Source organism: Eretmochelys imbricata, chromosome 13, assembly GCF_965152235.1.
Source record: "Eretmochelys imbricata isolate rEreImb1 chromosome 13, rEreImb1.hap1, whole genome shotgun sequence".
Taxonomy (NCBI): domain Eukaryota; kingdom Metazoa; phylum Chordata; order Testudines; family Cheloniidae; genus Eretmochelys; species Eretmochelys imbricata.
Genome location: NC_135584.1, coordinates 20,799,699 through 20,812,975, shown reverse-complemented (window position 1 = coordinate 20,812,975; position 13,277 = coordinate 20,799,699). Strand labels below are relative to the sequence as shown.

At 40.0% G+C, this 13,277-nt stretch overlaps 1 protein-coding gene across 4 annotated transcripts in view; it reads left to right on the top strand.

The window, feature by feature from the left end:
• Positions 1-13,277, top strand: part of RPN2 (ribophorin II) — a 32,416-nt gene that overhangs the window by 7,354 nt on the left and 11,785 nt on the right. For all 4 annotated transcript variants that reach the window (XM_077832045.1, XM_077832047.1, XM_077832046.1 and 1 more), the window contains exons 5-10: positions 470-545; positions 3,369-3,503; positions 7,389-7,565; positions 8,062-8,180; positions 9,167-9,272; positions 12,256-12,347. In XM_077832045.1, coding sequence (XP_077688171.1) covers positions 470-545; positions 3,369-3,503; positions 7,389-7,565; positions 8,062-8,180; positions 9,167-9,272; positions 12,256-12,347 — 705 coding nt within the window. The remainder of the gene's footprint in view (positions 1-469; positions 546-3,368; positions 3,504-7,388; positions 7,566-8,061; positions 8,181-9,166; positions 9,273-12,255; positions 12,348-13,277) is intronic.

Sequence of the window (13,277 nt, the reverse complement as noted above, 5' to 3'; positions counted from 1 at the left end):
ATATTTAGGGACTTATACAGGTGTTCTCATTTTCACAAGTGTTGATAGCAGTTGTGCCCGTCCAAACTTCTGGATTCTTATCGTCTCTGGGACTTTTGGATTCTTATAGTCTCTGGAAATCCTTAAGCACTGAAATGCAAAAAAATTGACTTAAGGATTTATCAGTAATGCAAGTACAGTATTTTTTTATACATGCATTTTCCTTAACCCAAAAGTGTCCCTTTACTTGACATAGCTGAAATTAAATATTCAGTTTCCCGTGTACGTCTTCAGGTTTCTATTGCCCCCTGAGCGCGCCCCCCCCCCCCCACATTCCCAAATCGACTGACGGAATGTACTATCTGCCTGTGTTTTCCATTTCAACTGTAATTCAAACTGTGTAATTGCTTTGGTTTTAACAATATTATGCTTTTAAACGGTAAAATCACACACTACTTGCTCATCCCTGCTTTGATTTTCATTGTTCCAGAACCATTCAGGCATTACAGACAGCATCTTACTTGTCCCAGCAGGCAGACCTGAGTGGCATTGTGGAGGAGATAGAGGTAGGAACTTGCTTTATTCTTAAATTGCTGAGGCAGTCTTTAGAAATCTGCAGCTCTGAAAGATTGTTTTAGAATGCAGCATTGGCCAACTCCCTCCTACCCTGCAGTGCTGGAGTTTGTTCGAAAACTCCTTTCAAAGCAGAATTCTTCCCTGTGAATAAGGTTGAACAAGTATGTGGACTCTAGCTCTAACAAAAGTGACCTTAAATTCATATTAAACCCAGAAAATTACTAGGGTGGTTCAAGCCAATTAATGCCTTTATTTACTACTTCTGTTTTTTTTTCTCAAAACGATGCAAGAATATTTTCACACGGTCCTAATAATGTAGGACTGGAAGGGATATTAAGACATCATCTTGTCCAGCTCCCTATGTTGAGGCTGGACCAAGTATATTAGACCATCCCTAACGAGTATTTCTCTAACTCTTCTTTGAAAACCTCCAATGTCGGGGATTCCCCAGCCTGCCTTGGATACCTATTCCACTGCTTACCTATCCCTATAATAAGAGAGTTTTTTCTGGTATCTAAGCTAAATCTCCCTTGCTGCAGATTAAGCCCATTACTACTTGTCCTACCTTCAGTGGACATGGAGAACAATTGATCACTGTGCTGCTTCTAATAGCCCTTAACATATTTGAAGACTGTTATCAAGCCCCATTTTCAACATTTCCTCATAGATTAGGTTTTCTAAACTTTTTATCACATTTGTTGCTCTCCTCTGCACTCTCTCCAATTTGTCCACCTCTTTCTTATAGTATGGTGCCCAGCATTTGACACACAGTACTCCAGCTGGGGCCTCACCAATGTCCAATAGAGCCATACAAATACCTCCTGTGTCTTACATACGACACTCCTGTTAATACAACCCAGAATGATATTAGCCTTTTTTGCAACTGCATTACATTGTTGGCTCATATTCAGTTTGTCATCCACTATAACCCCCTTTTCTACAGTACTACTGCCTAGCCAATTATTCCTCATTTTGGGGATGTGCATTTGATTTTTCTTTCCTAAGTGTAGTACTTTGCACTTGTCTTTATTTAATTTCATCTTGTTGATTTCAGACCAATTCTCCAGTTTGTCAACCTTGTTTTGAATTCTAGTCCTGTCCTCCAAAGTGCTTGCAACTTCTCCGAGCTTGGTGTGATGTGCAGATTTTATAAGAGTACCCTGCACTCCCATCATCCAAGTCATTAATGAAAAGCTGAGCTCTGCAAAACACCACTAGATACATCCCCCAAGTTTGACAGCAAACCATGAATAATTACTCTTTGAGTATGGTCTTTCAACCAGTTGTGACTCACCTTATAGCTATTTAATCTAGATCATATTTCCCTAGAATGCTTATGAGAAGATCATGTATGACTGTGTCAAAAGCCTTATTAAAATCAAGATATGTTCTGTCTCTGTTTCTCTCTCTACCCCATCCACCAGGCCAGTAACCCTGTCAAAGAAAGAAATTAAGTTGGTTTGGCATGATTTGTTCTTGACAAATCTATGTTGGCTCTGACTTATAACCCTATTATCCTCTTGGTGCATACAAACTGATTGCTTAATAATATGTTCCAGTATCTTTTCAGGTATCAAAGTTAGGCTGACTGATCTGTATTTCTTTGGGTCCTCTTTGTTCCCCTTTTTAAAGAGAGGTACTGTGTTTGTCTTTCTCCAGTCCCCTGAGACCTCACCTGTCCACCATGAGTTCTCAAAGATAATTGCAATCATTCCAAGATTGTTTCAGCTACTTCTGTAAGTGCCAAAGGATTAATTTCATCAGGCCCTGCCAACTTGAATACATCTAACTTATCTAAATATTCTTTAACCCTGTTTTTCCTATTTTGGCTTGTGTTCCTTCTCCCCCTTGTTGTTAATAGTACTTATATTGAGTATCTAGTCACAGTTTACCTTTTAGTGAAGAGTTATCCAAAATAGGCATTAAATGACTACTTGATGTTGTCCATTATTAGCTCTCCTTCCCTGCTAAGTAGAGGACCTACACTTCCCTTTGTCTTTCTTTTGTGCCTAATGTATTTAAAGAACCTCTTCTTATTGCCTTTTATATCTTAGCCTTTCTAATTTTGTCTATAGACGTTTTTGCTATTCTTTTATATGTTCACCCTTAGCAATTTGTCCATGTTTCTATTTTTTGTAGGAATCCTTTTAATATTCAGGTTATTAAAGAGCTCCTAATGGAGCTATATTGACCTCTTACCATTCCTGTCTTTTCTTCTCATTGAGATAGTTTGCTGTTGTGCCTTTTAATATTGTCTCTCTGAGAAACTGTCAGCTCTCCTTTCCCTTAGATTTTCTTCCCAGGAGACCTTACCTAACAGGTCTGAGTTTAAAGTCTGCTTTGGCCTTGTTCTGCTGCTCTCACTCCTTTCTTTTCTTAAAATCTTGAAATCTCACTTCATGATTGTTTTCACCCAAAATACCTTCAACCTTCAGATTTACAACCAATTCCTCCATGTTAGTCACAATCATGTCTAAAATGACTGTCCCTCTAGTTACTTCCTCTACCTTCAGAAATGACAAGTTATCCTCAGTACATTCCAGTCACTTACTGGACATCCTTTATTTTGCCATACTAGTTTTCCAACAGATATCTGGGTAGTTAAAGTCCCTCATTACTACCAGGTCTTGTGTTTTGGATATTTTCATAGCTATAAAGGTTGTTCAGATTACAGTAGAAAAAATTCTCATAGTGATCCCAATACAAATACTCCATGAATGTATGCGTAATAGATGGAATTAATCTCAGTAGTTCTGCTGTCAGTGGTACTTGTCTTTACTTTTCATACAGTTTTTCTCTCTTGTTGCTGCCAGGACCTTGTTGCCCGCTTGGATGACCTAGGTGGGGTATATCTGCAGTTTGAAGAAGGACTTGAGGCTACTGCATTATTTGTTGCTGCTACTTATGGACTGTCAGACCATGTGGGTACAGAGCCAGCGATGAAGGAGGTATGTACCAGATCCTATGGTCCAGAGGGTGTAGTAGCTGGTAAAAAAACCACTTGTGAAAGAACATTAATTATTGTATCTGGAGATCATTAAAAGGTGTAAGATCAGAATTTGACCCATAGGAAGCTGGTAAAAGGGAACTATGCAAGCGCCCATTATTTAACTACCAGCCAGGAGGAAAGTTGGTCTTAAGTACCACAGATATAAAGAATTCTTCTCAAATTTACCAAAGGAAAATGCAGTTGCATCCTAGATTTTCTGTTTATTGAGGGAATTTGTTGAAATAGATTGAAAAAAGAACCCAGTGTTTTGGCGGCTGTTTCCTATATTTCACATTTCATATAGCACTCTGAAACCAAACACCTTAGTTTGTGACTCCTTAAATGGAGAGGTCTACCTGATTTCTACAGAGAAATATACCCGGGAGGAAAGTAGTCTTCCAATAATGTACTCTTAGGACATGAATCTAAGCACAAAAGTTTGGTTCTCCGACACTATGAGCATCAGTAGGCAGAACAGAAATATGTACATAGCCAGAGTAGATAGAAATTAGGGCTGTCAAGTGATTAAAAAAAATTAATTGCGATTAAAAAATGTTTTCTACATTTTCAAATATATTGATTTCAATTACAGCACCGAATACAAAGTGTACAGTACTCACTTCATATTTATTTTTCATTACAAATATTTGCTCTATAAAAAAACAAAAGAAATAGTATTTTTCAGTTCCCCCATTACAAGTACTGTAATGCAATCTCTATCATGAAAGTTGAACTTACAAGTATAGAATTATGTACAAAAAAACCTGCATTCAAAAACAAAACAATCTGAAACTTTAGCGCCTACAAGTCCACTCAATCCTACTTCTTGTTCAGCCAATCACTAAGACAAACAAGTTTGTTTACATTTGCAGGAGATAATGCTGCCCGCTTCTTATTTACAATGTCACCTGAAAGTGAGAATAGGCGTTTGCATGGCACTGTCATAGGTGGCGGTGCAAGATATTTACATGCCAGATGTGCTAAAGATTCATACGTCACTTCATGTTTCAACCACCATTCCAGAGGACGTGCGTCCATGCTGATGACAGGTTCTGCTCTATAACGATTCACAATGGTGCAGACTGACACATGTTCATTTTCATCTTCTGAGTCAGGTGCCACCAGCAGAAGATTGATTTTCTTTTTTGGTGATTCGGATTCTGTAGTTTCCGCCTCAGAGTGTTGCTCTTTTAAGACATCTGAAAGCATGCTCCACATCTCATCCCTCTCAGGTTTTGGAAGGCACTTCAGGTTCTTAAACCCAGGGTCGAGTGTTGTATATATCCTTAGAAATCTCACATTGGTACCTTCTTTGCATTTTGTCAGATCTGCAGTGAAAGTGTTCTTAAAATATACGTGTGCTGGGTCATCATCCGAGACTGCTATAAAAAGAAATAGATGGCAGAATGAACGTCATCAGCATGGAAGCATGCATGTCCTCTGGAATGGTGGCCAAAGCATGAGGGTGCATACAAATGTTTAGCATATCTGGCACGTACATACCTTGCAATGCCGGCTACAAAAGTGCCTTCCGAACGTCTGTTCTCACTTGCAGGAGACATTGTAAATAAGAAGCCGGCAGCATTATCTCCTGTAAATGTAAACAAACTTGTTTGTATTAGCAGTTGGCTGAACAAGAAGAAGGACTGAGTGGACTTGTAGGCTCTAAAGTGTAAAAGGGTTTTGTTTTTGAGTGCAGTTATGTAACAAAAAAAATCTACATTTGTAAGTTACACTTTCACGATAGAGATTGCACTACAGCACTTGTATGAGGTGAATTGAAAAATACTGTTTATTTTGTTTATCATTTTTACAGTGCAAATATTTGTAATAAAAAATAATATAAAATGATCACTGTACACTTTGTATTCTGTGTTGTAATTGAAGTCAATATATTTGAAAATGTAGAAAAACATCCAAAAATAGTTAATAAATTTCAGTTGGAATTCTGTTGTTTAACAGTGCAATTCATCGCGATTAATTTTTTTTTTAGTTAATCGCGTGAGTTAACTGCAATTAATCGACAGCCCTAATAGAAATCATTATTGCGAGCCCTCTGCAGGATCATTTACTTAGTGTCTTTTAGGGTACAGTTCACTGAACCTCAATGTACTATTATAACCTGCTTTATGTAAGGACCTCAAAAAAGAAGCTATGCCGAGCCACTTGGTGCATCATTCAGGTAATAGCAGCAATGGAGGGGGTTGAGCATGACGCCTGTGTACGGAATCTGAGTTCATTCTTGGCCCTTTTTCATGCTGCTGCCAAGCAGACTTGATGCTGGAGTAATTTGGATGTCGCTTTTGACACCGAGGTTCTGGTGAACACAGTCGCACATTTCAGACTGTCAGAGTCCCAAGACAGAAAAAAATAAATTGGTCCAATTAGAGAAAATTGTTTAGCTTTGATTCTAAATCAGACTGTCAGGAGCTCTTTTGTTGGATGACTTTAACTGAATGGGGAAAATACCTCTTTTTCAGAAAGCCACCCAAGTTATTTTAAAGTTTAGCGGGTTTATAATTAAAACAACTCCCCTTACCGTTTTCATGGTGTTAAACCAGTGTATCTGTTGACGATTAAGTCCCCGATCCCTCAAGATGCTCTGTTCTGGAGAAGAGCACTTGGTGAGATTGGCACGTAATAGAGGATCTGATGCTTCCATCTGGGTGCCTTCAGTTGGGGTCTCATGTCCACTGACCATCAGTAGGTGCAAACATGAGAAAAATGAGACATCAGTAGATATGAACACAGTGGAAACTGAGCAACTAGAGGAACTTTAAATGTGTTTGAGAAAACTAAAAGGAGATTGTTTAGGAGGTGACTGTGGCGGGTGGTTTTGGTCCGGTTTTGTAATGATAAACAAACTGTATACGTTCCTCGGATATTGGGCGGACACTCTGGGACGTGAGGTGTATATACAGGCCTCTTATTGGCTTTGAGTACAATGCCATTTTCATATCCAAAGTTGGCCCCAATGCCTGTGCTTATATCAAGGGGTAGCCTTATATTTTGAAACAAATAGGAATTCTAAAGATTCTTTATTTATTCAGGCTTCACCCTCGTGTCTTGTGCTGGGAACTCTAGACCCAAGAACAAGAATCCTAAGTCTTTAGTCTAAGAATCTTTAGTCTGCAGAAGAGAAGAATGAGGGGGGATTTGATAGCTGCTTTCAACTACCTGAGAGGTGGTTCCAGAGAGGATGGTTCTAGACTATTCTCAGTGGTAGAAGAGGACAGGACAAGGAGTAATGGTCTCAAGTTGCAGTGGGGGAGGTTTAGATTGGATATTAGGAAAAACTTTTTCACTATGAGGGTGGTGAAACACTGGAATGCGTTACCTAGGGAGGTGGTAGAATCTCCTTCCTTAGAAGTTTTTAAGGTCAGGCTTGACAAAGCCCTGGCTGGGATGATTTAATTGGGGATTGGTCCTGCTTTGAGCAGGGGGTTGGACTAGATGACCTCCTGAGGTCCCTTCCAACCCTGATATTCTATGATTCTAAGGTTCAACCCAGTCGAAGTATAGGTAACTAACCTTCCATTGTTACAGGGCTGACCTAATAATAGTTTAAACAAAATGAATTTAAAATAAAAGAAACATCCATCTTGTGGCTGTTGGGTACTATATTTGTATTTGTATGAGACTCTTTTGCCAATCATATCTGCAGAGAGATCTAAGGTAAAATCACCGGCGTATAAGTCAAAGCTTCTATTCCTGCACAAGGAGGTTTTTAGCACTTTGTTAGGCTGGGCCCTTCTCAAATGTTGGGGAAAGTGGCCCTCTCTCTCCTTCCTTACCCGCCACCCCCCCATGTTTGGCTGACATGATTGGTTCCTCTTTGTTTCAGGATCAGATAATCCAGTTGATGAATGCAATTTTTAGCAAGAAGAACTTTGAGACACTCTCTGAGGCCTTCAGCGTGGCTTGTGCTGCAGGTTCTTTATCCCAGAACCGCTACCACTTGCCCATCATCGTCGTCCCTGATGGGCCAGCAGCTGTGTCTCATCATCAACCCATTCTCAGGGTGAGCTCCTAGACTTGCATTTGTCCATAATCTTCTTGGCTCAGTCTGCAGTGTTACAGGGATGGGAAGCCTTAGTGCATTGGATAACTCCTTTCACTTCTGGCACCAGGGCTCAAGTGCGTACTTAATTCCTAAAACCCACATTTAGTACCTATGTGAAATGAGTCTTATGGACCCCTGTGTACTGGGGATTAAGCAGAGACACTACCACAAAAAGCACCACAGTGTTCCGTGTAATTGCTTTTATTAGGAGAATTAATAATGTTTCTGATCATGATATGAAGGCATCATAAGGAACTAGGTAGACTGAGGATGCTGTGTTTCAAACTTGACATGTTTGTCAATCAAATCATGGGGAATAGTAGTAGAGGGCAGGGGATTCCTACAAGTGAGTTGTCTTTGGATGCTTCTCTGTCTTCCAAGAATTAGCTCCCTGAGGGGTAGCCTTCCCAGAAATGTGAATTGTACTCTTACTAATCACGTTTTCTCTTTCTAGCTGCAAGTGACCAATGTCATGTCACAGCCACTGACTCAAGCAGCTGTGAAGCTAGACCATGCCAAGTCTGCTTCTACCAAAGCCACTGTCCTTCACCAGATGCCGTTTGCCATTTCAGGGTAAGGAACAAACCTGTTTCTGCTGTTTGACATAAAGGAGCAACCTCTGTTATTATAATAGTGGATTTTTTTCCCCTCTTCTCTGCCTCTCAGAAGAAAGAAATGCTTCTTAAATGATGGAATACTCAAGACACAATAATGATTTATTGGTGAGCGTAGTGACTTTTAGAGTGCTCTTTAGTAATGATACTGAATCATTGCCACATGTCATCTCCCCACTGATGCAATTCTCCCCTCCCAACAATATTTCTGACTGCTGGGAGGGAACATATGGTGCTTCTCCTCTTTCCCTAACTCCTTGGATGGATGAAGCATGATTTTGGCAGTACTGAGCTGTCTGCTTAGGACTGCCTTACTTATTTTGGGTAGTGTGGTTTATGCTTATCCTAACTGTTTGCTCTGACACCAGACTTGCACCTGGGATGTGGACTTAATGAGAGCCACATATGGTGCTCTAAACAACCACGTTTGGGGTTACTGCCATAATCTATCCATTCAGACTCCTCTAGCAAGGGTTTGTGAGAGTGAGATGAAGTTGCCCCACCTTCAAAAGAAATGATCATTCCTGACCTCCATTTTACTGTGTACATCCATTCTGTTATAAACTTACTGTTCCTCTGCTCATGACTGTTAACCATTGCAGTTGCTGTAGATAGAGCATCTCGTATGTCTTTGCCTACAAGAAAAAATGCTGTAATAAAACTACAATGTAGTGTACCTAGAAAATATCAGACTTAAATGTAGAAGATATCTTTATTTTTGGAAGGGTGAAAGTCTCTTCTCACCCAGAAATGCTGTCTTCATGCTAATATTTTTCAATTTTTATATGCTGCTTCTCTCAGATACTTGTAAGCTGTAGTAGAGGAAAATCTAGTATACCTTGCTCTTTGGAGTCTTTCACTTCTGTATAGTTGCACAAGTTTCCCATATGGGTATTGTAGAGCATGTGTTTTCTGTTCTTTATATCTCTGCTCTTGTTGTCACAGAGACATCTTTGAGCTGAACTTCATGAATGTCAAACCTGCCAGTGGATATTATGATTTCTCCATCAGCGTTGATGGTGACAGTCGATTAATTGCAAACAAAGTTGAGGTGCGTGTGTTTTGATTGCTGTCTAATTGTGAAGTGTTTATTCAATGGAACTACTTTTAATTTAGACCATATGAAGATCTGTCCCATTGTACTGAATGTGTGCCATCACAATCTTCTGCAAAGCAACAGACTTTGATTTAGCCTAAGGGGGTTGAGCATGGGGCTCAGAGTCAGGAAACTGGGGGCAGAGGGGTGTGAATTCCTCTGCCACTGGCCTGCTCTGTGACCTTGGGGCAAGTCGCTTCACCTGTTTGTTTCCCTTTGTGTAAAATGGGCATAAAGAGCCTGGAAATCTACTGATGCAAAGTACGGTCTAAGAGTTGGGTATTTATTATTGTTATGGCTTTGCCTCAGGATCAGAAACTAGATCTGGAGGGGGCAAGGAAGGGGATCAATTAGTTATTTCACTGATTATTAATCACTTAATAGGTAATATTTGCACATCAGATACAGAGCAAAGATTAGTAATGTTGGTGATGTAAAGCAACTGTTTGCATAACATCTATTAGTATGAAATAAGGGAAAAACTCACTAGAAATGTTGGTTCTCCAAGCTGTTCAGAATTTGAGCCCATAAACTTCAGGATGTGGTTAAAGAGCCATGTTACACAGTTCCTTATATAACTTGAAAATTAAGTAGTTGATCTTTTTTTGTCTTTGTATGTACTCTACATCTACAGTCAAACTTATGTTCCTTTCATCCTGAAAAGAGGGAGACATGGATGTTTGGTTCGTGTCAGAGCAAGACTGAGAGAGTCAAGTTGTGGGTGCAAATTAAAAAGCGCTTGTTCAAACACACCTCTGCTAGTAGAAACAGTCGCCCGCTACCTGTTGTTCAAGGAAATGTAGTTGTGAATAAATGTTTGGGATTCTACTTTTTCCCCAGATTTGCTCCAGGGAGAACGTTCCATTCACAAAGTCACTGCAGTGGTGACAGTTGGGAACAATTGTCACTCTCCTCAAGTGATGATGTGTATTCTGGGGGGTTAACTTTTTGCCCTCAGTTGCTGCTAATGAAAAAATTAGCATTTAAAATCTTACCATTCAGTCGGCACAGAATGGCAGGGAGGAGGACACTTATTTACAAGTGCTGGCCTCTGCCATGCATATCAAATTGGCATTGTAATTGTAGTAATAATCGCACTTAGAGTGTCAGGAAGGGATTGATGGTCTCGCTTAAACTCTCTAGAGGCATGTGGCGCCAGGGGGAATGCATTAATGCCCATGGCTTTGTGTGATTGTCTCCTAATAATAAGACTCATTGTTAGCAGGGAGGGCTGCGGGGGAGCTGTGTGTTCGGAGGCTGTCATTACCATTAATTGTCCCTAATGCACAGTAGTTTTTGACTGTAATGAGCTAAACTGCAGGGTTATTACTCCATGTGGAAAGACTGCATTTCCTGGCATTAAAATATTTGTGAGATGGGCTTGTGTGTAATAGTCAGTAAAGGGAACTTTACAGAATAGCACTGAGGTGCTCTCAGTTGCCTTTAAAACTGGAAGTGGATCGGATTCTCACTTCCTTTGTTCCTGTCCTAGAACCAATATGAAGTTCTGTTCTCTGGCTAGTTTGGGGCAGGATCCACTAACAAGGAGAAATCTTATGGGTAACATCCCTATTGAAATCTCTAATTCTCAGCTGTAAAGAAACAGTCAAGATTGGCAGAGCCAATCTTTTTTTCACTTTGAACAGTGCAAATAAAGTTCTTTATGTAAAAAAATTCACTTGTGTAGCAGGGTCTGGCGCTCATGAGCAACCGTACAGTAACAAACCGTAGTACATGATGGGAAATCATCTTGGCAATGAACAGATTTTTAACTCTCCAAGGAATGCTTTTATAAGATGATGTGAAGGCCAAAATTATAACAGGGTTCAAAAAAGAATTCTAGAAGTTCCTGGAGGATAGGTCCATCAATGGCTATTAGCCAATGTGATCAGGGATGCAACTCCACACTCTGAGTGTCCCTAGCCTGTGACTGCCAGGAGCTAGGACTGGACGACAGGGGATGGATCACTCAATGACTGCCTGTTCTGATCATTCCTTCTGAAGCACTTTGTATTGGCCACTGTTGGAAGACAGGATACTGGGCTAGATGGACCAGAGCTCTGACCCAGTGTGGCCATTCTTATGTGAGGAGAACAAATGTGCTAATTAAAAGCTCTACTCTGTAGCGACTATTTATGATTGGAAGGAAGCTGGATGTAAATCCCACTTGATTTGTTTGATTACTTGGATTGTCAACTCTTGAGGCAGGGGCTGTTCTATTTGTACAGCACCTAGCACAGCAGGGTCCTGGTCTGTGACTGGGGCTCCTTGGGACCACGGCAGTACAAATAATAACTTGACTTTAATCATAAAGGAGAATTTGCTAAATCGAAGTAGAGGCCAGTTGCATTTCTGAGTCCTTTGGCTTTGCCTGGTGGTAAGAGATTGTGCAGAAAGACCTACCAGAGGTCTAAGGCAAGAAAAGTATAGCAGGTTACTGTCAGACTTGTTGGCTAGATATTAATAGGAACTGAGAAAGGTAGAAATGTATTTTAAAAACTGCGAGCAGAGTAACATGCATAGTTTCCATTAATTTTAAAAAACTTATAGTGGGATCTAGTTGCTTGAACTATCTTCCTATCCTGCCCTTTGAAGAGGGGTACTGTTATCTAAAAAGGGTCAAGTAACCACCTGACCATAACAGACAAGCTGTAATTTACTGATCTCAGTGTGAGGTCTGGATTGTTGGCGCATGAGTGCAGGGGTTGGTATGGGAGTATATTCTTAATGAATGATCAGTCCTGGTCAGATTTGTTTCTGCCCTTCTTTCCTCTCTACCCCACCCCAAAATTCTGGCAAAGGAGGTATTTCAAACCTGTTTTTGATTACCTCTTAGGCATCTGGGAGTAAGGGGGATTTCTAGACTTATAAAGGAAAACGCTGGCATGAACTGTCTGTGTACGTGTACTGTTAATTTCCCTATTATGCTTGGCTGCAGTTGAAAGTAAAGGTCTCCACAGAAGTTGGCATTACAAATGTGGATCTTTCTACTGTGGATAAGGATCAAAGCATTGCACCAAAAACCACAAGGTAAGGCAATAGTGTGTGAGATGCACTGGTAGATGACAATATTGAGCCGAGGCCACTGCTCAGTACCTCCTAATCTTCTGCTATGGAAGCTCAAGTAGTCTTTTGTTTCTAAACATCATCAGAAGTGTATCTGTGCCTTCTCCTTTCAACTCACAAATCCTTGAGAGCTCACTGGGGGGAAGTGGCTTTTTTTAACTGAAGAAAGTGGTGACAGAAGCTAGACAAGCCCTCAGTTATTTCTATGCAGCTATTTCATATTGACAATGCTCAAGTTAGCAGATATAACTAGTTAAAATAATGGCTTAGGTGCTCGTGGTATTGGCAGATTTCATCTAGAGGAACCTCTGAGACGAATGTGTGGTGTAGGGTCATGCTACTGCAAATAGAGCTGGGTGAAACTTGTCAGCTGAAACTTTATTTTCAGGGAAAAATGCAGATTCGGCGACTCTGAAATGTTTTGCCAAATTGTTTCAGCCAAAAAATTCTGAAAGTTAAAACCTCTTGTTTTGTCATTTCCAAAACATTGAGTTGGGGGTGGTAAATTTTCATTTTGAATTTTTCTTCAATTTTATATTTTTAAAATGCAAACAAAACATTTTGTTTCTGGTCAAACAAATAGTTTCGTTCGACCCAAACCAAATTTTTTTTTTACTTTTCGCTTTTCTGGAAATTTAGTTTTCAGGGTTGTTGGTTTTTTTGAACTGCCAGCAAACCAAGAAATCCATTATTTGCACAGCTCTAACTGTAAATCATTTTTTGTGGGGTTTCTTTAAATCCAATATTTTTCCCCTTAAAATACACGCTATACAAATAGCTTGCAGAAATAAATCATGCTAAATCATTACTTTTTCCCCCTCAGTTTTGTGGGAGGGTAGTGATGGAACAGAGATCCATTTTAATTCTCTGAACTGATGGTCTGTTTTATCAAGT